At 45.8% G+C, this 24,346-nt stretch overlaps 1 protein-coding gene across 1 annotated transcript in view; it reads left to right on the plus strand.

Moving 5' to 3' along the window:
* The first annotated feature begins 9,631 nt into the window (after positions 1-9,631).
* The window catches only part of RHEB (Ras homolog, mTORC1 binding), a 44,059-nt gene continuing 29,344 nt past the window's right edge, over positions 9,632-24,346 (plus strand). Inside the window, exon 1 of the mRNA XM_082693492.1 lies at positions 9,632-10,073. Within this exon, the coding sequence (XP_082549618.1) occupies positions 10,022-10,073 (52 nt within the window). The 5' untranslated portion in view covers positions 9,632-10,021. The remainder of the gene's footprint in view (positions 10,074-24,346) is intronic.

A 24,346-nucleotide genomic window follows, 5' to 3' on the forward strand; every position in this document is an offset into this window, starting at 1 on the left:
TAGGATAAGAGATCAATAATCAGAAATCATTGTATTTCTGTGTACTAGCAAGAAGCAATCAAAAATTGAAAATGTTTTGGGGCACCTGGGTGGCTCAGTGGGTAAAGCCTCTCCCTTCGGCTCAGGTCATGGTCTCAGGGTCTTGGGATTGAGCCCCACATCGGGCTCTCTGCTCAGCAGGGAGCCTGCTTTCTCTCCCTCTCTGCCTGCCTCTCTGCCTACTTGTGATCTCTCTCTCTGTCAAATAAATAAATAAAATCATTTTTTTAAAAATTGAAAATGTTTTAATCCCATTTATAACAGTATCAAAATACAAAATACTTATACTTTATAATAGATATTTATAGCCTGTACAGTGAAATATACTAAATATTGCTAGGAAATTAATGGAGACCTAAATAGAGTGAGGTCCCTTACTGTAATGGAAAAACTCAGATCTTCCTTTCTGAGTAGAGGAAAATCCAGTTCTCTACTGTGTTTCTCTCTTGTGAGTTTCCTTTACTGTTCATATAGGACACTTCTGATACTTCTGGTCACCAAAATGTGTGATGTTTCTCCCCCAAAACCAGCAAACCATTCTTGGTGGTGAGTCCAAGAAGCCAATTCAATTCTGATGCTATCTGCCCGGAGAGAGCACCAGGCTAAGGGCTCGATCCCACAGGACTGCCCCACCCTCACCCAGATGCCAACTGTAGGTCCATGTTGTGACCTGTGCTTCTGACTCAGCGGCTATAAATCAGATATTCCCACAACCATCTCTTTGGGTTCAATTAGTTTGCTAGAACAGCTCACAGAACTCAAGGAAATGCATTTACCAGTTTATTAAAGGACACTTAAAGGACGCAGATTAACAACCCAATAGAAAAGGTGCATAGGACAAGGTATGAGGGAAGGGGTGTCACTCTCCCAGCACCTCCACAGGTTCACCAATCCAGAAGCTCTCTGACCCAGTACTACTGGATTTTACAGAGGCCTCCCTACATAGGCATGATCAATTATTAACTCCATTTCCAGTGCCTCTCCCCTTCTGAAGAAGATGGGTGGGGAGGGCTGAAAATTCCAAGCTTCTGATCATGGATTGGTCTTTCTAGGGCCCACGCAGAGTCTCCTCATTAGAACAAAAGGTACTCTTCTCACCTTAGAAATTTATGAGGGTTTTAGGAACCCTGTGTCAGGGATGGAGTCAAAGACAAATATTAGGACAAGAAATGCTCCTCCTAATTCTTTAAGATTTTGTTTATTTATTTGACAGAGAAAGACACAGTGACAGAGAAAGACACAAGCAGGGGGAGTGGGAGAGAGTGAAGCAGGCTTCCCGCAGAGCAGGGAGCCCGATACGGGGCTTGATCCCAGTACTCTGGGATCATAATCTGAACCAAAGGCAGACACTTATTGACTGAGCAGGTCCTAATGTTTTTACTTAGTAAGTTAAAAGTATTTTACGAGTTCTGTGCCAGGAACCAAAGCATGCATGCATATATATATATATTTTTTTTCTATTATCTCATGCTTGTGCATGGGTCAGAAGACTCAATGTTACTAAAATGTGATTCCTCCCCAAACTGATTTATAGATTCAAAACCATGCCAATCAAAATCCCAGCAGGACTTTTTGTAGAAAGTGACAAGTGGATTCTAAAATTCATATGAAAATGCAAAGGACTAGATTAAACCACTTTGAAAAGGAAGAACAAGTTTGGAGGGATAAAATGACCAGATTTCAAGATTATAAAGCTACAATAATCAAGACAGAAAATTGATGTAAAGACAGAAAAATACATCAATGGAACAAAAGAGTGTCCAGAAATAGCCTCACACATATATCCGCAACTGAATTTTGACAAAGATACAAAGACAATTCAGTGGAGAAAGGAAGTCTTTTCAACAGTTGGTGCTGGAACAATTGGATATTCATGTGAGAAAAAAAAAAAGAACTTTGCTCCATACATTTTGCCATATACAAGTATTAAAATAAAGCTCATTCTCAGAATCCAGAATTTTTACATCATCCATAATGTCCACTACAAAAAGTATTAGATGTGAGAACAAAACAACCTATAATCAAGAGAAAAGTCACTCAATAAAAGCAGACCTGTGAATGCTCCAGATGCTACAGTTAGCAGATTTAAAAATAATAATAAGTTTGTTAACCTAGAGAAAATAAGGGTATATGGGGTAGAGAGAAGAGAATTTCAGGAGAAAAGAGAAACTACAAAAGAGAATAAAAGGCAAATCGTAAAAAAGAAAAATGTTACCCAATTTTTTAAAAATCACTAAATTAGGAAGGGGGGTGAAATACAGAAAAAAAACAGAGGCTCAATGACTGGCAGAAAGCTATCAAAGCATCTAAGATGTGTGAAACTGGAGTCTCAAAGTAAAAGGACAGAGTATGGGACAGAAAAACTATTTAAAGAAATATTGACTGGGAAGTTTTCTAAATCAGATCAAAAATAGTTCAGTAAATTTTACACAGCACAAAGGCAAAGAAAACTACACACAAACACATCATAAACTCTGAACACCAAAAATAAAGAGAAATATAAAATTTTGTAGTCTTAGGGTGCCTGGATGGCTCATTTGGTTAAGCATCTTTCTTCAGGTCAGGTCATGATCCCAGGGTCCTGTGACTGAGCCCCGTGTTGGGCTCTCTGCTGAGCTGGGAGGCCCCTTCTGCCTCTCCCTCTGCCCCTCTCCCCTGCCCATGCTCACTCTCAAATTAAAAAAGTCTTTAAAAAGAAATAAACAAAATTTTAGCCTTAAAAGCAGGTATTACATTGAGGAAATAACAAAATAATCACTGATTTCTCACTAGAGAAAATTGGAAGGCAGAAGAAAATAGAACAACTTTAAAGTACTAAAACACACACATACACAAAACACATACTGTCCACCTAAAATTTTAAATTCAGCAAAAAAGTGTTCAAAAAATGAAAGGAAGTAAAAGGATAAATGAGAAGACCTCTACAGTGATGGGACAGCTCTGTATTTTGACTGTTGTTTTGGTTACACAAATCTACACATGTAATAAAGTTAAATAGAACTACACACACACAAGTGCTTGTTAAACTGGTAAAAATCGGAATAAGGTCTATGGAGTCTATCAATTTCAATTTCTTGGTTTTGATATTATAGTAGGTTTATGTAAGATATTACTACTGTAAGACATTACTATTGATACACTGCCCTGTACTATTTTTAAAACTACAAGTTAATCTATATTTCATTTTTTTAAAGATTTTATTTTATTTGTCAGAGAGAGAGAAAGCTCAAGCAGGGGGGGCAGCAGGGAGAGGGAGACGCAGACTCCCCACTAAGCAGGGAGCCTGACATGGGGCTAGATCCCAGGACCATGACCTGAGCTGAAGGCTGACAGTTAACCAACTGAGCCATCCAGCATCATCCCATCTATCATTATCTCAAAGAAAAAGTTAAAGAAATGAAATAAAGAGGAGCGCCTGGGTGCCTCAGTGGGTCAAAGCCTCTGCCTTTGGCTCAGGTCATGATCCCAGGGTCCTGGGATCAAGCCCCGCATCGGGCTCTCTGCTCAGCAGGGAGCCTGATTCCTCCTCTCTCTGCCTGCCTCTCTGCCTACTTGTGATCTCTGTCTGTCAAATAAATAAAATATTTTTTTTAATGAAATAAAGACAATTTTCTGATAAATAAATGTTGAGTTTGTTGCCAGGAAACTCCAGGAAATGCCAAAGGAAATTCTCCAAGTAGAAGAAAACTAGGGTAAAGCCTAACTTCCCAGTTTGTGAGGGCTGTACACAGTAATTTCCTTTCAAAGAAGGCAGGGTGTAGGGGAGGAAAAAAAGGTATAAAAATCTGACAAGAGCTACCTCAGCCAGGAGATCAAGGTCAATATCAACAGTGATTAAGCCCTGTTGATAGCATATACCCTTGACGGGATGTGATGGAAATGGCGTTTCACCTCTGTGGTCTTCCTCCCAAACCCAAATTTCCAGTCTAAACCTGAGAAAAATATCAGACAAATATCAATCTACAAAACATCTGGGCAGCACTCCTCAAAACTGTCAAGGTCATCAACAAACAAGAAAAGTCTGAGAAAACGATCACACCCAGAAGGAGCCTAAGGAGACGTGATGAGTAAACGTTAGTGAGAAGGTGAAACAGAAGGACATTCAGAGAAAACTGAAGAAATCTGAATAAAGTACGGACTTTAGTTACTTATAAAGTAGCAATACTGGTTAATTCTAACATACCACACTGACGTATGATGTTAAGAATGAGGAAACTGGGCCCGACGCGTAGGAGAACTCTCTATACTGTCTTTGCAGAGTTCTCCCATATGTCTAAAACAGTTCTCAAAAATAAAGTTTATTTTTTAAAAACTTGAGACATATAGCAACAAACTGCGTGACATAGGCTTTTTTTATTTGAATTTCAATAAACGGTTAAAATTATGAATCCTTCATAGACATTGAATAGTCTGGGTATCTAATGGTATTAACAAGGCCTTAACTGGTTTGGATTTAGGTGTAAAAATGGCGTGTTTTATTTTCTAAAGAGTCATCTTTCAAGGAAAATACTGGCCTATTTGTGAATAAAATGGTATGGTGTCTAGGATTTGCTTCAAAATGATCCACAGGTGGCTGGGAGAAGCAGGTGTTGTATAGATGAAACAGGCTTGTCCATGATTCAGTAAATACTGACTAGGAAATAGGCTGGGGCTCATTATACCAATCTCTCTAGTTTTACATACCTGCTTGAAATTTTACAAGAAAAAAAAAAAAGGCAGAAACACTTTATAAAGTCAGCCATAGTGTTTTGGATGCTTGGTTTTCAGACATCTTGCTGTTTGTTAAGGAATACTCACCATATATCATTAGCTAACATCAAGGAGTAATCATACTTAGTCATCCTTAATGATGTCGATGGGAATCTGTATTTTAAAATGCTCCTCTTGTCAATTTTGACTTCGGTTATCAGGTTTACCTGCAGTGGAGCTGGCAGAGAGCTCCCACCAGGAGCAGGTGTCAGCTCTGCCATTCTGCTGAGTGTTTACTTATGTTGCACTTTTATTCTCATCACTAATTCATGGTTTCTTTGAAGGAAATCTCTTTGGATCCATGACCAATTTTGTGAGATTTAGTTTAGCAGAATTTAGCAAATGTATTCCGTAATTCCTCAAACCAGACCCCTGAAGAGCACCACATGACCATATGCGGCACACTCCCCGCACCGCCCCCCCCCCCCGGGGCGCAACCCCTACCTGCTGTGGGCGTCCCACTAGGTTACCTCTCATACCTGTCACAACACGGCGCCAACCGTCATACAGGCCACGAGGGAGCCCTGGTCCACCCATGTATTACATAGCAGCAAATCGCTATTATTTTTATTTTTTAAAATGTTAAAAAAAAAAAAAAAAAGGGCACCTGATTGGCTAAGCTGGCTAAGCAAGAGCCTTCGGCTTGGGTCATGATCCCAGAGTCCTGGAATTGAGCCCTGCATCGGGCTCCCTGCTCGGTGGGGAATCTGCTTCTCCCTCTGACCTTCCAACTCTCATGTTCTCTCGTTCCCTCTCATTCTCTCTCTCTCAAATAAATAAATAAAATCTTAAGTAAAATAAAATAAAATGTTAACAAAAAGAGAAATCTTCTTTTTTTTCCTGCACACCAGTGAAACTCCCCGGATCCCAACATGCTAGGAAAAACCCCACACTTGCGATGTCTTCCCATAGGAGGCAGAAGCAACAGCAAACACGTTCCTCAAACAGTAATTACAACTTTGCGTAGCTTGTGAACACCGTGAGTAAATTCCACATCTAAAACGCAGTTGAAGAGCTTATGTAATCCAAGCCTTACTGGCGCAAGCCATCACCTGTTTTATTGTCTGGAATTAGCCTCCTGGCTTGCCTCCAGCAACCCCCAGGTGCTGTCACACAGGCTCTGAGGAACAGGTGTTCTGCTCCAGCCATCTTGCCTGGCCACCACCAGGGACCCTTGGGAAACCGGCTCTGCTGGGCACAGCAGCCCATGGCTGGCAAAAGCTCCTACTAGGTGCACTCTGGTGGCTTCGGAGGCTAAGGAGAAGGCCAAGTTCATTCACAGCCCAGCAGAAACCAGATTCAAACTTTTAATGAAACTTTACTGATCTAAGAATAATCAACAGATTTGTTTTCTTTTTTGGATTTTTTCCTTTTAATTTGTTTTCCAAGGCTGCCATGACCAAATGCCAAAGGCTGGGCTTAAAATCGCATAAATGTGCTCTCTTCCGGCTTCTGGGAGCCCCGGGTACTCCTTGGCTTGTAGCAGCATCACATCACTCTCTGCCTCTGTCCTCACGTGGCCGTGGGCCCGCATCTGTGCAAGGGTCTCTTTTTCCCCTCTTGGGACACCAGTCATAAGAGAATGCCGCCCACAGTACTCCAGTCCAACCTCAGCTTAAACCACACCTCCGACTGCCCTGTTTCCAAGTAAGATCCCATTCTGAGAGTGTTGGGACTGTGGCACACCTTTTTGAAGGACATGTTCCACCTCTAACAGCTGCGAACCATTTACAACTACTGCATAGACCTAAACCTGTCCCCAGAGCTCCTTGCTGAGCCAACTTCCTCCCAGACTCCTGGCCTACCTCCATGGACCTGAGAAGTCTACTCCACTTCCCGCTTCTGGGGGCAAGCCATGCAACTCCATACCTCAGGGTTTGAGCCAGGCTGATCCCAGGCATCAGAGAGAAACTAATCTTTTCCATCCCAGTGCAGGTCAGGGACTTGCTTTCCCTAGGACTACCTCCCGCTAGGACGCTGAGGACAGGCCTATCAAGATCCTGGTGAGAAAAACCACTCTCTCATCCACAAGACCACACAATGCAATGACCTTGGCGTGTTTCCCCAGATCTGCCCTGTTTGATTTGAATAATACCCTATATGAGACATAACAGATCAGCCTGACAATGGCTTATGCCGTGATTAAGAGTAGCTCTTTTCCAGTCTTCCTTCATCAAATGTATAAAAGCAAAACACCACCACCACCAAAACGCGGTCCTGTCCACTTACACTTAGAGTCACCCTCTCATATGTAAAAAAGTAAAATCATTTCACAAATGTCCTTTTTGCAAAAGCAAGCCCAGCCCCTTTACTCTTTGTCTAAACTAATGGTAGGTAAAAATAAGTTTTATATATTACTACAGGGAATTTTTTTTTTTAATGTTGAAGCTAGAAATAAAGTCATTGAACTCAAAAATGCTCACCGAATGTTGTAATTTTCCCACAATAAAGACAAGTTCACGCTTCAAATAATGGCAATTGCCATACCCAGCAATGCTGGCAGTTTAGGCCAGCGGAGGCTTTCCTGGCAAATCTACAGGCTTGGCCTGAGCTCCTCGCTCAAGGGATAGTGGTAATTAGCGGAACCAATCATGCCTGCGCTCTGGAATTTAAATGGGAGAGACAGAACTCTTAGATCCCGGGGAAATGGAATCTAGTGGAAGGACACAGAGGGAAGGCCGCATGCGGAGACCACCGGACAGAGCGGGTCCGAGACCACAATGGAGGTATTGACTGGTGGCAGAAGTTCCAACTACTTAAACCGGTAACAAGTGATCTCAATCAGTAGAACCAAAATTCAGAAGCAAGGACGTTTCTCCTCACCATGCTCCTATAAGGTCTGGCTGCAAGTCGGTCACATCGACGTGAATTCAGACCGTCAATCCCAAGTAATTTTAGGGAACCGGAGTAATTTCTTAAACCAAACCAATTCTCCCCATTCTGGAATAACGAACTCTGCAGAATTCCTGGATCTGACCTCCACGACTTGAAGACAGTTGGAACGTTTCTTTAAGGACTCTGTACTTTACAACAGCTTCTCAGTCTGGACTCCTGATAGTCCCAGGCTAGGGCAACACTTTCAAACTCTGAGGCAACTCACAGTTAGAAATACGTTTTACAATGGAACTCAGTAGCCAAAACACCTATCACACACTTAAAAATACACACACACACACACACACACACACACACAACAGAAGTATCATGAAACACTGCAAAACAATACTTACCAATCTGAGCAATCTATTTTCTACTGCGTTCTTCTACTGAAGGGAATAAAAGGTAACATCTACAAGTCTGATTTCACAACCAACCGAGTCTAGTAGCCGTTCAAAATACTGGGGAAAGAGGCATCCCAGTTCACGGGATAAAAACGATACATTTTCCTGGAGACTCCCATTTTAAGACCGGAAGTTTTTAAATATTTCAACTAAACACAGAGTCGAATGCAAAGACGATGAAGACAAAACGGAATTTCACCGACGTTTCTTAGTTCCAGCTGGCTATCTGGGACTTCAGCGGGTCCAGCCCCTAGGATGTGAACACACAGTCTCCCTCTCTTAGGAGCACTTCAGCAAGACGGTGGAAGGCTTCTGCCCTAACGCCAGTTTCTAACTCAACCAGGCATATTGGTGGGACAGTCACACCTCTAAGTCTTCACCCCCGGGAAACCAATCCTGCCACTCCTCTGTGCTTCCTGGGAAAGGCAAAAGGCTGTGACCAGCAGGTGATTGTCCCAACACCATCAAACAGCCCGAGGACAGTAGGGAACAGTCGTAGCAAGAGTGTCTGCTTCTTTGGCCACCAGCAGGGCAAGAAGGTCGAGCGTAATGCAAGTGTCCCTGGCTGGAAAGGTCCCAACCGCATCCTCCATTCCTCAGGCCTGGCTTCCGCCTTCATTTTCCCTGCCCGAGGACTCGAGCGCCGGCATCCCTTCCTCGACTCCAACACCGGTGCCCTTCGCCGGCACCAGCGGAAATAAAGGGTTGCCCGTGTGCTTTGTGTGACTGTGACCTTCCCGAGAGGTCAGCCCACACCGGCGGGCAAGCCCGGCTGCCGTGACTGCCCCCTGCGAGGACGGCTCTGGAGCCTTCTGGGCCAGCAGCGTCTGGGGTTCGAGGTGGCCTACTCAACTAGCCACGCAGGTGTCGACAGGTAAAGCGGGGTCGACCCGCGCTCGGTATTTCCCGGGAGCTGTGCCGGGTTCGCCTGCGGCAGGGCCGGGACCAGAACCGGGGAGGCGCACACATTTGTAGAGAAAAGTGCAACATTTGGAATTCACGCATATTCCATGCTTCCCAGGGCCTTTCATCCAAGGACGACGCCCAGCAGCCACCTACAACCTCAGTCCTAGACTTACTAACCCTAAAAGAATGAAGGGGTTAAAAATTAAAAAAAAAAAAAAAAAAAACCACCAACGAGGAAGCAACCACCCCATAATCTAGCCTGCAATTGCGACGTGCCTCGCGCCTTTTAAGGGCTCTGTGGGCGCCAGTCCACCAAGCGCTCAACGTTCCGCCAATCACCGCACTCCCCACAGTTTTCCCCGCCCCTCGCCCTGTTCTAACCAATCACTGCGGAGTCGGCTTCTCTCCGCCCCTCCCGCCCGCCCCCAACGCTTTGGAGGTTAGAATCCTTCAAATTTCACTCGCGCTCAACCGCCGGGTCTCAGCCGGAATTTATTTTTAGCTCCGGGCGAGCAGCCCCGCCCTCGGCTCCGCCTCCTAGCCGCCCCCAATCGGAGATGGAGTTTCCGCTGCGTCATCGCGCGGGCGGGCGGGGGCTATCCAATCAGCGCCCGGGAAGAACTGGCGTAACTAAACAGCGGCGGAAGAGGGTGGGAGGGTCATGACGCAGCGAGTTTCAGTCGTGACTTTTCCGGGGGCATCTTGGCGTCCCCTCTATTTCCCCTTAAAGTAAAACGTCGCCCGACGCACCCCCGTGCGTTTCCAGGGCGGGGGTGGCCGCCGCGGCGGGGAGGGCGGTGCTGACGCGAGCCGCGGCGGGGCCGGCGGCGGGGGTCACGTGGGCGTGTTTGGGGGCGGGGCCGCGCGGCGGTTCCGGGCGGTTGGGCGCGCGAGCGAGGAGCCCAGGCAGCCGCGCCTGCCCGCGCCCGCCCGCCCCGCCCCTGGATGCCGCTCTGCCCCGGCGCGGCCGCCGCCGATCGCAGCACAGGAGCCGCCGCCGCCGCCGCGGTTGATGTGGTTGGCCCGGGGCTGAGGAGGCCGCCAAGATGCCGCAGTCCAAGTCCCGGAAGATCGCGATCCTGGGCTACCGGTCTGTGGGTGAGTGGCGGGCGCCGCGCGGCCTCCGCGCCCGGGCCCGGCCTCGCCTGGGCGCCGGGACGCGGCGGCCCGGCCAAGTTTGGGGTCGGCGCGGCCATGTGGCGGCCGCGCGTTTCGTAACCAGCCGCCCGCGGCCGCCACCTCCATTTTGAGCCGAGGCGGCGAGGCCGGGCCCCGCGGGGCGGCGGCGGCGGGGGGCGGCCGGGGCTCGGGAGGACGTGCCTGGGGAGGCCGCGGGCGGACGGGGCGGTGCGGGGTGGCGGGGGCCGCCGAGCCGGCGGACGGGTGCGCTCCCGCCGGCACCGCCGCGGGGACCCACCGCACCTGTCTCCTCTCCGCCTTTTCGCCGCGGCCTTTCCGCCCCGAATTAGATAAAGTCCGGGCGATTTTAACAAAGGAACCAGCACCCTGGGTTTTTTCGGTCCGTGGCGAAGTTCGGCGTTTTAAGGAAAACCGGGGACCTAAAGGACGTTTGGGTCCCGAGGGCAAGTTTCCTGCCGGAGGACCCGAAGGAGCCGTCTTCGGAAGCCCCAAGTGGGACGGCGGAGAAGACGAGATTTCCGATCTCTCGGTGTCCTATTTTCCTTCGGGAAAAATTAAGGTCAGGTACTTGGAACCGGGCTGTTGAAGTCATTCAGAAGTTTGCTGGGCTTTCCCACCCACCCCCGAAGGAGGACACCGACCCGAAACTGTTGGTGGCGGTCGCCTTTCCGCCGAGCGGGGCGGGGGGGGGGGGGGCGGCGGGGTCGCGGGCGGACGGGCTGCCGGAGGACGAGGGAGAAAACCGAACCGTTGAACTTACCCGTGCTTCGGGGCGAGGCTTTATTGTCTTTGACAACCGGCAGCCGGGAGGAATCACGCTGATGCCTTCGCGTTGTGTTGAAGAAGTAACTGTCCAAGGAAAATGTGCACTTGGTCCTGGGCGGGGGGTGGGGGTGAAAGCCAAGGTTTGGCGTCGACGGCGAGGGCAGGAGGAGGCGACAATCACCGCCATAGGCGAGCTGGTGACTGCCTGCCACCCATCGGATGAGCTCCCCGACGCCGCTTTCTGGTCTGCTTCCGCACCCCCATTTTCCACGGCCGGCGCCAGGGTCTGTGCTCTTTGACCGAGATCAGCTACAGCGTGCTTACTCATCCTCTTGTCGTCTCCCTCGTCCAAGTGCGGGGGGCGAGGGGTGGAGGGATCATTAGAATGGGGGGCAGTCAGAGGCTGAGAGATGCTCGTGCAGATAGGGGGTGCCAGGAGTCAGAGGGACAACTCTAGGATGATGCAGTGCCGAAGGATGGGTCTCTATGTGGGGGAAGAATGGGAGAGGGCCTTAGCAGCCGCAGCTCCGAAGGAACCATGCATCACACTGAGGCTTTTAAAAATCACTAGCAGTCCACTCCCCAAATGCCCATGTGGAATGGAACCTTTATTGGCAGCCTGAGTCACCCAGCCCTTGCTTCTCCGTTCTCGGTATTTCCCCGGCTTTTTGAAGAGTGGGATGGGGACATACCCTGCCTCTTGAATAAGTTCTGATCAGATACATAGATCCACAGTGCCCATTCGTTGAGGACAGCAGTCTGAAAAATTTACAGGTGACCTCAACCTGTGCTGCCTATTTTCAACCTGAGAGAATGTCCTAAAGATACTGACTTACTCCTTGAAATTCTCCAGATGGTAATTCTGGTCTTCAGTAATAAGCAAGTGTAGTGTTTATTGTGGTTTTGCTAAAGCAGTTCCTCATGTCCAGTTGAAATCCATTCTGTTTGGTCTCCCCATCTAATTCTCATCTCCCTGAAGACCTGGGTGTGACAGGTCAACCCAAAGCCTTCTGATCACAAACATGTGTTTTAAAGTGCTTTTGAAATACTGTGCTTAACTGGCCTTCAGTGAGATACAGACTAAGTTCTGGTCCCTGTCTCTGTGCCTTCCATATGTCATATTACCATATCCTACTTCAGGTAGTGATGATTAAAGTAAAAGGTATTTTGGAGATTCCCAGCCTTTGCCTTTAATTTTAAAGTTGTTTACCTTTGTTAGGAACCAAGACACTTTGTGGTTTGTGGGTCTTTTGTTTCACCGGCATCAAAAAAGGAAGTATTTCCCTGATGCTATGTATTAGCCACTCTTGAGAGAATTATTCTGTATTCAGACTTAAAAGAGTTTACAGACATGTTTGCTTCCATGTGATGCTGTACTAGGGAAGTTTAAGTATATGTGTTTATAGGTGGTGTTATTTTGTGACGTGGAGCTGTTGGGTCATACTAACTGTTGGTAAAGAGTGGTAGAAAAGGGGAGCCTGGCTGACTCTAGAGTGTGCGACTCTTGATCTCAAGAGTTGTGAGTTCCAGGCCCTTGTTGGGTGGAGAGATTACTTAAAAGTAGAATCTTTTTGAAAAAGGTTCAGCTAGGGGCGCCTGGGTGGCTCAGTGGGTTAAAGCCTCTGCCTTTGGCTCAGGTCATGATCCTAGGGTTCTGGGATCAAGCCCCGCATCGGGCTCTCTGCTCAGCAGGGCGCCTGCTTCCCCCTCTCTCTCTGCCTCTCTGCCTACTTGTGATCTGTGTCTGTCAAATAAATAAATAAAATCTTTGAAAAAAAAAAAAAAGAAAAGAAAAGAAAAAGGTTCAGCTAGAAACCACACTTTTCTTAGAATGTTCTCTTGATTAAGTATCTTAATGCCAGTTTGACTAGTAGGGTACTTGTCATTGTGACTTTGTCATCTCACAAACTTTATTGTTAAAAGTTTGCTTTCAGCTAAAACTATTTAATGCTATGATTGTTTTACTTCGCTTTCAAATTTTGCATTTTTTAAAAAAATATTGATAAAATTACCACTGAGGAATGTATGATTCTCGGGCAATTTAATACAATCCTTTTTCCTGAAGTACATTTCCTGTTATTTACAATGTTAAGCTTCTAAGGACACGTCACCTACAACGCAGACTGGCTTTCTGGGAGTGCTTTGTATTGTTTTGGTGGTGGCAAATGTTCCGCACTCCCTTACGTCCATTGTTTCTAGTACAAACAAGTAGTCCTATGATAGGAGGTAACTAAACTTAAGTTTGAAATGTAGTATCCGGTAACAATCCTTAAGTAAAATCTGGTACCCCCTTCGCTGGAATCTTCTGCAGAGAGCTTTGATAATCTACTTTCCCATCAGACTCTAATCAGAACATTTTTTGTCCCGTAAGAGTCTCTGAGTTTAACAAAAGGGACAGGATCACAGGAAGGTGAAAGATCATAAAAGAGAAAATGAAACAGTGCTGTGGTTTGGTAAAAGACAATTCAGAAGTAACTCAAATTATGACCTTGTCAAAATGTTTTAGGTAGAAAAGAAGGTGCACCTTTCAGTTGGATACTTCATAGGGAGAAATATTAAATTTGTTCCCGATAAAATACAATCCGGTTTTATTCTGATTTACTGTCTTTTTAAATTACCCTATCCTTTCCTGACACATTTCATTGAGAATGCTGAAGGTAGAACATTCTTTGCCATATATGAAATCCTCTAGCACATGAAGTTGTGTGTTCAAGCCCTCTTTAATACTTTGGCTGTGCACCTGTGGGCAGGGTAGTCCCATAGTGGCCACCTTGTACTGAAGCTTGAAATGAACTCTCTTTGGGGGGCGTTCATTTGTTCTGTACGAGAGGACAGTCAGAGCTTGCATTTGTGATTATGATATTTCAGTGTGGAATGTTATTTTGATGTCGATATGGGTTATATCTATCCGTAATAACCTTCATCTATGTGGGTTATATCTATCCGTAATAACCTTCATCACCCCGAAAAGAAACTCTGTACCTGTTGACTGCCCCACTCACCCCTAACCCTGGCATCCATTAGCCTGCATTCTCTTTCTATGAATTTTCCTATTTTGATTATTTCATATAAATGACGTAAATGGTCTTTTGTGACGAGCCTTTTTAATTTAACATGAGTATTTTCAAGGTTCATCCATATTCTGCATATACCAGTAATTCTCTTTTGTTGCCAAGCAATTCTCTGTTATTTGAATATGTCGCATTTGTCAGGTGATGGACATGTGGTTGTTTCTAAATCTTGGCTATTATGAATAATGGTGTATGATCATTCCTGTATAAATTTTTGTGTAGACATATGTTTCCATTTCTCTTGGGTATATTCCTCGGAGTGGAATTGCTGGGTCATATTTTTTTTTAATATTTTATTCATTTGAGAGAGAGAGAGAGAGAGTGTGCGCACAAGTTGGGGGGGGGGGTCAGTGGAAGGGGGAGAAGGAGAAGCAGACTGCCCACTGAGTAGGGAGCCCAGCGTGGAGCTCTATCCCAGGACCCCAAGATCATGACCCAAGGTGAAGTCAGACACTTAACTAAGTGAGCCACCGGGTGCCCTTGTGTGTAACGTTTTGAGGAGCTGCTAAAACTGTTCACAGCAGCCGCACCGTTTTACATTCCCGCCAATTGAACGTTGGTTTCAGTTTCTTTACATCCTCATCAACACTTGTAGTTGTCTTTATTTTTTATTTTAGTCGTGCTTCTGGGTGTGAAGTGGTAGCACATGAGATTTGCATATGATTTCTCCCATTCTGTGGGGCTGTCTTTTCACTTCCCTGTTGATGTGCTTTGAAGCCAAAGTTTTCAATTTTGACAAAGTCTGGTTATTTTTTCTTTGGTGACTTGTGCTTTTGGTGTCATGTCTAAAAAACCATTGCCTCACCAAGGCCATGGAGATTTACTACTATGTTTTTTTCTAAGTGTTTTTATCATTTTAACTTGGACATATTTGATCTGTGATCCCCTCAGAGTTAATTTTTGTATAAGGTAGGAGATGGGGGTATGACTTTATTCTTTTACGTGGGGATGTCATGTTGTCCCGGCACCTTTTATTTTTTTTTTTTAAAGATTTTATTTATTTATTTGAACAGACAGAGATCACAAGTAGGCAAAGAGGCAGGCAGAGAGAGAGGAGGAAGCAGGTTCCCTGCTAAGCAGAGAGCCCGATGCGGGACTCGATCCCAGGACCCTGAGATCATGACCTGAGCCGAAGGCAGAGTCCTTAACCCACTGAGCCACCCAGGCACCCCCGGCACCTTTTATTAAAGACTTATTGAATTATCTTGACATCTGTGTCAAAAATAAGGGACCATAAATGTTAGAGTTTATTTTTGGATTCTGTTCCTTTGACCTGTATGTCTGTCCTTATGCAAGTATCACACTGTCTTGATTCCTGTGGTTTGGTAGGAAACTTCAAGATAGGGACATGCCAGTCTCTATACTTTAGTCTTTTTCAAGATTGTTTTGGCTGTTATGAATCCCTTGCATTTCCGTATGAGTACTTAGGTCTAGATTGTCAACTTCTGCCAAACACACACACACACACACACACACACACAGACAAACCCACTAGGATTTTGACAGGATGTTTTATAGTTTTGTAATTATCTTTAAATGTTTGATTTTGAAACCAGCAGAATCCTCATATCTGCTTCTAAATTCGTTCCACTGCAACATGTTATTGTAATGCAGTATGTGAGAGAACATCTATATCTCATAGATATCTAATAGGGAAAGAGAGGAGAATTTTTTCTTTTTTTTAAGATTTTATTTATTAGAGGGGTGCCTGGGTGGCTCAGTGGGTTAAGCCTTAAGCTCAGGTCATGATCCCAGGGTCCTGGGATCGAGCCCCTCAGCACGGAGCCTGCTTCCCCCTCTTTCTCTCTCTGCCTCTCTGCCTACTTGTGATCTCTCTATCTCTGTGTCAAATAAATAAATAAAATCCTTTTTTCTTTTTTCTTTTTTTTAAGATTTTATTTATTAGAGCTCGCGAGCAAGGGGAGGGTCAAAGGGAGAGGGAGAAGCAGACTCCCCACTGAGTGCGGACCCTGATGTGGGGCTCAATCCCGTGACCCCGAGATCACCACCCAAGGGAAGTCAGGTGCTTACCTAACTGAGCTATGCAGGTGCCCCAGGAGTATTTTAACACCTTTTTCAGATAATTGTTTATATTCTTTGCTGCTCACCAGAACTCCGTAGGTGTTGGTAGTAGTGTCCCCACCATAGGTGGTCAGTTGCAGTAGCCGCCTGAAATCATGTGGAAGAATTCTCTATTGTTACATTGAATTCCATCGCTTATTTTGCACTTTGCATGGATCATCTACCCATGACTTTGATTTTGTAAGGTCATATATGGTTATTTCGAAAAGAATGGTTTACTATTACACAGATCCTTCCACATTTTGATACATTTCACATACAAACTTTTTTTTTTTAAGATTTTATTTATTTGAAAGAAAGAGCATGTGCGAGTGAACCAAGGGAGGTTCAGTGGGAGAGAGAGACTCTCAAGCAGACACCCCATGAGCAGAGCCTGACCCTACTGGGGACTCAATCCCACCACCCCAAGATCGTGACCTGAGCCGAAACCAGGAGTCGGGTGCTTCACTAACTGAGCCACCCAGGCGCCCCAACATACAAACTTTTTAATCACATTTTTTTTTAAAGATTTTATTTATTCATTTGACAGACGGAGATCACAAGTAGGCAGAAAGGCAGGCAGAGAGAGAGGAGGAAGCAGGCTCCTCACAGAGCGGAGAGCCCGATGTGGGGCTCGATTCCAGGACCCTGAGATCATGACCTGAGCTGAAGGCAGAGGCTTTAACCCACTGAGCCACCCAGGTGCCCCTTAATCACATTTTTTAATACCACCATCAATCTCCTTAGGGAAAAAATGTAAATATTGGGAAGCTTTAAGCTCACCATAAGTGATGCAGATTCTCCAAAGTTCGAATTTCCTCCTGAGGGTTTGAATGGGATCATTGGCAAAGTGCTGCCACTTGTATTTGAAGTGACAGTCTCCTTTCTTTCATTTCAAGAAGACGCCTGCCGAATGCAAACTATTTGAAATAATGATCGTTTATTGGCCATTTTTGCAAATAAAAGTGATGGTCTGTGATAAAAGTGGCTGTTTTCAGATCACTTCACAAATATGGCACACGTGCTTTGCTTCGAGACGACTGTCACGCTCCGGTATGCGGCAGCGCCCTATGTGTGCATCCTGTTTGGTCACACGGTATTGAAAAGGCGTGCTTAAGGGTCAAGACAAAATTAATTGTTTTTACTGCCTCCTCAAGGACACTGTTAAATGAAGACAGTTTGGTGTTTTCATGGCAGGTGCATGGTCGTGGAGAGAACAGTGCTTTCCCACAACCGTGCACAGCCACGGTCTGGATTCGTGCGGAGGGCCCTTGTACCACGTGGACGTGGTGGCAAAGGCTAATATCATCTTGGTAAGGCAGTGGAAATAGTTTGGACCTCATGAGCCCCCTGGAAAGGGCTCAAGGGACCCCCAGAGTGTCTCTGGCTCCACTTGGAGACTCACTGAACCACGGGACGCAGAACCTGGCCAGACCGCTCGCTGTGCCTGTGCAGAATTGAGTCAAGAGTGGCTGCATCACAGATGCTGCCCAAGGAGTGTGGTCACCACGGGCTTAGACGACCCTTCTAGAAGAAGCCCTGTCACCTGGTAGGAGAGAGAGATGGTGAGGCAGAAAAGAACGTGCATGCTTGGGAACTGAAGGAGGAAGGGGAGCTAGCGGAGAATGTTGGGGAACCAGGAAATGAAGTTGGAGGTGGTCAGGGGCCGTGGGTGAGGCAGGGCCTTGCAGAAAGTTCAAGAGGCGGTTCCTTCGGAGCATAAGCAGTGGGTTACTAGAGTATGGGGTACTAGACTTGGGGTACCTGAAGCCAGTGGACGTGGCCTCCGATTGTGGTGCAGTTTGGGGTGAGTGTTGTTTTTTGATCTGGTAATGACGAGGCTCCCAGAGATTAATAAAAACTTGGCACGGATGGCAGCATATCAGGACCTATCTGTGAGTAATGCGGTTTTCCCATACAAGCACGAGAATTGGGGTGTGCGGTGGGAATCTGAGTACCAACAAGATTATCACAAAATCAGAAACGGCCGTTTCTACCTGTGATTATGAAGTTGGTAATACCCAACACTTTTCTTACTTGAGGGTCTAAAATAAGGCATTGACAACTTCAGTATTGCCCATGGGTAAATTGTACTTGGTTATTAGAGTAAGTCAGAACTGAACTTGGACATGATTGTGCAGGTTAAACCATTTTCAGGTCTTGAGTGATCACCCTTGGGAGAACCTTTATTCTTAGTTCTAGAACTATTTATCATGAAGTACCAAAGTAATAAGCCTGGAGTGATATAGTGCAAACTCATGAGGGCCTTCATCATTAATTACTTGCTGGATTTAGAAATATAATTTAATATCAAACACAGAGGTCCTGGAATACTGTTTTAGTATTTCAGTATTTTTTTTTTAAGATTTTATTTATTTATTGACAGAGAGCAATCACAAGTAGGCAGAGAGGCAGGCAGAGAGGGGGAAGCAGGCTCCTTGCTGAGCAGGGAGCTAGATGCAAGGATCAATCCAAGGATCCTGAGATCATGTCCTGAGCTGAATGAAGGCAGAGGCTTAACCCACTGAGCCACCCAGGCACCCCCAGTATTTCAATATTCTTAAGTGTATATTGGGCCTCTGATTAAAAAAGAGTTCCATATAGGACATTGGAATTTGAAGACTAAATTGAGATTAATTTAGAACAGAAGCACTAGAAGCAGAAATCTGGCACTTTGAGGGCAAGGGAAGGCAGGGCAGTTTGAAGACCCTAATAAAAGCATGTCCTTTTTTGGTAGGTGTCCCTCTTACCTCCCTGTCCCCTCTCCCTCATTTCTCTTTTTGTTGTGCTTATTCGTTTGCAGAAAGACTCCTCAGGGACTTTTGAAACGGAAATTGGTGTTTTAACAAGATATGTGATCCTACTTCTGGCAAGATCAAAAGTTGATTGTTAACTCTGCAGTCAGGGTAAATAATTTGTGCACGTGGAGATGAAATACCAGCTCTTACAGTTAATATAGTTTGATGAAATGAAAATGCTTTTCTAGGACTTCTATTAGATATAAATGCATCCAGCTGACATTTTGCTGGTTTTCAAATCTGGTTTTCAAATCTAAATCACATTCAGAATTTATTTTAAAGAGAATATTTTTAAATATAGGTTCTTCTTCTTCTTCTTCTTTTTTTTTTTTTTTTTTAAGATTTTACTGATCTAGGGAGTCTGGGTGGCTCAGTTGGTCAAGCAACTGCTTTGGCTCAGATCATGATCCTGGAGTCCCAGGATCCAGTCCCATATGGGGCTCCCTGCTCGGCGGGAAGTGTGCTTCTCCCTCTGACCTCTCCCCTGTTGCGCTTTCTCTCTCTCTAATAAATAAAATCTTTAAAAAAAAAAAATTTATTGGTATATGGGGGGGCAGTTTGAGCAAGAGTTTAAGAACAGAAGGAGGGAAAAGCAGACTCCCTGCTGAGCGGGGCGGCTGGATGTGGGACGTCATCCCAGGATTCTGGGATCATGACCTGAGCAGACGGCAGCTGCTTAACCACCTGAGCCACCCAGGTGCCCTGGTTCTTTTTATTCTTGTTCATGACTTGTATAGGTGCCTGAGTAAAAAACTAAGTGGCAAAATTCAACCACGGTGGCTAACCTCAAGGGGAGGAAGGCTTAAGATGACCTTGGCACACTGGACTCACCAAGGTCAAATGTGACTCTTTGTGGCTGGAGGGTAAGTGGGAAAACACTGGAATCTCTGGTCCCCATGCTAGACAGGAGTTATACGTGGTAGGGTGACTCTCTGGCCAGGCTTATGTGGCCTTGAGTACCCCGGCAGGGGTGGGCCGGGCGGACGCCGGACTCTGGAGACCTGAGTGCTCTGTGAACGAAGTTTGGACTGGAATGTTACTGAGACGGCTACAGGAGGAAAGGACAACCTGAAATGTCAAGTCATGAGGCGCCTGAGCTCTGTGGTCGGTTGAGCGGCCAACTCTTGGTGGCGGCTCAGGTCATGATGCCGGGGTCCTGGGTTTGAGCCCCACATCCGGCTCTGCACTCATTATGGAGTCTGCTTCAGGATTTTCTCTCTCTCTCTCTCACTCTCCCTCATCTCAGCCCCCATCCCAGCTCATGTACACATACTCTCTCAAATCTTTAAAAGAAAGAAGTCTAAAGTCTTATGTTTGTGTTTCAGAAAAGGTCCCCTGAGTACCCGCAGGTTGAGGACCCGGGTCCATTTTCCCAGCATGTTAGTTACCCAGCATGTTAGTTACCCAGCACTCCTTCAGACCGGCCAGTAGAGCGGTCTCTTCAGTCCTGGGTGTCACGTGTTGGGGAGCAGTGCCAGCTTAGAGGAGTGCTTCTTGGAGGTCCTGAGCTTTCCCTGAAATCACAGGCATATTTTCTGGGGAAGGAGTTGGCGTCTGTCAGCTACCCAAAGGGCTTCATTCCCCCAAAAGATTGAGTTGCTAGAATGACGGGTTTGAGGGGACACTGTGGATTCAGTGTTATGTTACTTAGGTGATCATTAGATGTTCAAATCAGTCCCTACCGTGTGCCAGACACAGTGTACTTAGCCACAGAGGCAGAGACAGTCCTGCTTCCTGCCCTCAGGGAGCTTCGTCTGGGGAGGGAGGCCCGGGAGACAGTACTGCTACTACTACTAATAGTTTTTAAAGCATTAGTGGTATGGGGCACCCTTAAACACTGTGAGGTGCGTACTATTAGGATGGTGAAGATGATGCCTGTTTTGCAGATGAGGAGATGAACGACAAAATGGATTTGCCCAAGGTCAACAGTGAAGTAGCTGAGCCAGGATCTGAATTTCAGCCCTAGTCCAGAGCCAGCACTCTCTTTGGGCTGCTACCCAGATGATTGGGCTAAATGCTTCGAGAGAAATCCTCCAGGGGAGAAATCCTGCACAGGGGTGGAGAAAGGTCCCTAAAGAACTGTCATGAGAGCTGGAGTTAGCCAGGCAGAGGTGCGGGATCAGTGGGGTAGGAAGGACAGAGCCTTACCGTCCAAAGGAGCAGCATATGCCAAGGATGAGTGGATTTCGGCTCAGTGTGGCTGGACCTGGGAATGGTGACCGAGGCTCGAGGAATAGGATGTGATTGGGCAGGGAGGGGTTATCCGTGTGCCCGCTGCCTACCAAGAACAGCCTAGAGGGCCTTATTGTGCAAGTTTTAGACTTTGCCCTAGAAATGGAGGAAAGTCACGGATGGGTTTTAAGCAACAGATAAGATGATCGTCTACACCAGGATGGACAAACTTCTGTACAGAAATTGTAAATTATGTATTATATACTGTACTGTTGCAGTAAAGTGATCTAGAGAAAAGAAAACGTCACTGGGAAGAGCACAAGGAAGAGGAAATACATGTATAGTGCTGCAGTGTCATTTATCGGAAAACCTGCATATCCGTGGACCTGCACAGTTCGCACCCATGTTGTCCTGGAGTCCATCTGCTGCCGCCTCCCCTCGGAGCAAGCAAGCGCTGTAGACAGTACATCAGTGAGTGTGGCCGTGTGCCGTGCAACCGTATTTACAGACACTGACATTTGAGTTTCATCCAATTTGTACATCGTGAAATATTACTGATTTTTTTTTCAGCCAGTTGAAAACGTAAAAACCACTTGTAGATCCTGGGTTGTAGTTTGCTGATCTTCCTGGTGTGTATCCTCAAGGAGACCCGTCCCTCTGGCGGCAGTCAGGGAACGGAAGTGCCAGGACCAGCCGCGTACTGAAGTTCATGGGCCAAGGTGTCAGACACAGGTGCAGTATGGGCAGGACGCTGAGGTGGAGCTGAGAAGTGACAAGGGGGGAGTCGCCAAGACGAGATGTTAAGGAAAACTTACAGGTCGTTCGCATGAGGCCCTGAGTGAACAACTGTGCCCTGGGCTAAAGGGAGAAGGGGTACACCGGGATTTGGGGGGGGGACCACATTCATTTGTGTACCTGCTAGATCTACCCACTCACCTTGCTTTCTGGCTGTAGAGGGCCTAGCAGCGACCCACACAGTTCCCATGGTCCTAGAGTAGGTGGCTGTGCCTGCATTTTGGCTGCCGGAGGGTGTGCTGCCCCTGGGTGGTCGTGTCACCTGTGGCTGTGCCCAGACATACCTTCCTGCTGCGGCGTTGTCTCCCTGCTGCCTTGGAAACAGGAGGTCGCAAGACCCGTGGGACCCTGCGCACTGACCCTGCTCGCTCCGCCAGGCAGGGGTGCTAAGGACTCGTGTCTGTCTCCAAGGACGTTCCTTGCTTTGGGGAGACAGGGAATCGGGCTTCATCTCTAGACTACTTCTTTCCTATTTTTCTGGGTTTTTTCTTAAGTAGGCTTCACACCCATTGTGGAGCCCAAGGCAGGGCTTGAACTCATGATCCTGAGGTCAAGACCTGAGCCTAGATCAAGAGTCAGACTCTTGGGGTACCTGGGTGGCTCAGTCCGTTACGCCTCTGCCTTCGGCTCAGGTCGTGATCTCAGGGTTCTGGGATTGAGCCCTGCATCGGGCTCTCTGCTCGGCGGAGAGCCTGCTTCCTCCTCTCTCTGCTTGCCTCTGCCTACTTGTGATCTCTGTCTGTCAAATAAATAAATAAAATCTTTTAAAAAAGAGAGAGAGAGACTCTTAACTGACTAAGCCACCCAGGTACCTCTAGACTTTTGTTTTTTTCTTTCTTTTTTTTTTTAATATTTTATTTATTTATTTGACAGAGAGAGATCACAAGTAGGCAGAGAGGCAGGCAGAAAGAGGAAGGGAAGCAGGCTCCCTGCTGAGCAGAGAGCCCGATGCAGGGCTCGATCCCAGGACCCTAGGATCATGACCTGAGCCGAAGGCAGAGGCTTAACCCACTGAGCCACCCAGGCGTCCCTAGACTTTTTCATTGTACATAATTGCTACCAAAATATGTGAAGTGTGTTTTTATAAAAGAAATTGTTTTCTTAATCCAGCCATGTTTCTGGATGACTATTATCCTAAAGTATTGGACTACACACAAAATGGACATAGCTTCCATTTCTTAAACTGTGGAAGTCTTTTTGGTAGGCAGCTAAGTCTATACAAGTAGGATGTTCCCTGAACCCTTAAAACCATGGCGTAGAGTGGCACTGTCCATCAGAAATACAATGCAAGGCATCTAGGGAATTTAAAATTTTCCAATAACCACATAAAGCAATAAGAAGGAATAGTTGAAATAATTTAAGTATATGTTTAATTTAGCCCAGTAAGTCCAAAATATTATTTCAGTGTATGTTGACTATTTTTTATATTGTCACTTTTTTTAATGCAAAGCTTTGATATCTTTTTTTTTTTTTTTTTTTTTAAAGCTTTGATATCTTATATGTTCTACATTATGTATGATGCGTCTCAGGACCAGCCACGTTTCAAGTGTCCACTGCCCACTGGCTCCCCACCGTGGGACAGCACGGAAGTAGGGAGAAGGGAATTGGTGGTCATAAATGGGTCATTGTAGAGTCTTAAAGAACTTTTGAAGAAATAATTTTTATAAGTAACCATTTGTGCTGATAACTATCTCTTTTCATTTTCCTGATTTCTTATTACTCATTTTGATGAGTCTTAAACTATGTGCTTTTTAATAAATTAAAGATTGTGTTGTAATTTGAGAATTTATCTCATTAGCTTTTTCCCTAGCCCTTTTCCTCCCTGGACCTGGGGCTTCTCTCCACTTTTGGCCACATGTGTAGCAAAATTCTTTCTTCATTGTTGCTGAACACTGAATTTCCTGCAGTTTATCATGTCTGTCCCTGCCTTCCGGCTCGGCTGTGTCTTTGAATCATCCCAGGGAAGTGGATCTCCTGTTTTAAAACTCTTCAGGGAGATAGTTTCATAGCCTTTCTTGGCAGAATTTTGTTTTTCTTTTAGTTTAATAACTCTGACAGTTAATAAAATTCTTCCATTTATGTAACTCAAATCTTTATGTTTTATTATAAACTTACCTCTTGTATTCTCCGTGGCGTACGTTTGGTAGATCATGCTTGACAGTAGTGGGCACCCGGGAAGTATTTGAATGAGGAATAACTATGAACCAGCTTTGCTCGGTCATTCTGTCTTATGTTTGTTGTAATAATAATTACACCTTCATTTTTTTCTCACCTAGCATCTATTTTTAAAAGTCAGGAAGGGGGTGTGAGAAAGAATGAGATGATGTCAGCTCTGGTTAACTCATAGGAACAAATGAGATAATTCATAGGAAAATGTACAAACTCTTAAAACGGTATCTGGCTCATAGGTCCTGGTGAGCAATTGAATTTTGGATTCTCTGCATTACATGCCTTCATCTGACTCTGATGGAGATGTTGTAGGGATGGGTTCACGTATCAAGATCATGGCTAACACGGAACATACAAGGATTCTTCATGCGCCACCTTATTAAATTAGAATGGTGAGGTC

The sequence above is a fragment of the Mustela nivalis genome (genome assembly GCF_964662115.1).
Source record: "Mustela nivalis genome assembly, chromosome: 12".
Taxonomy (NCBI): domain Eukaryota; kingdom Metazoa; phylum Chordata; class Mammalia; order Carnivora; family Mustelidae; genus Mustela; species Mustela nivalis.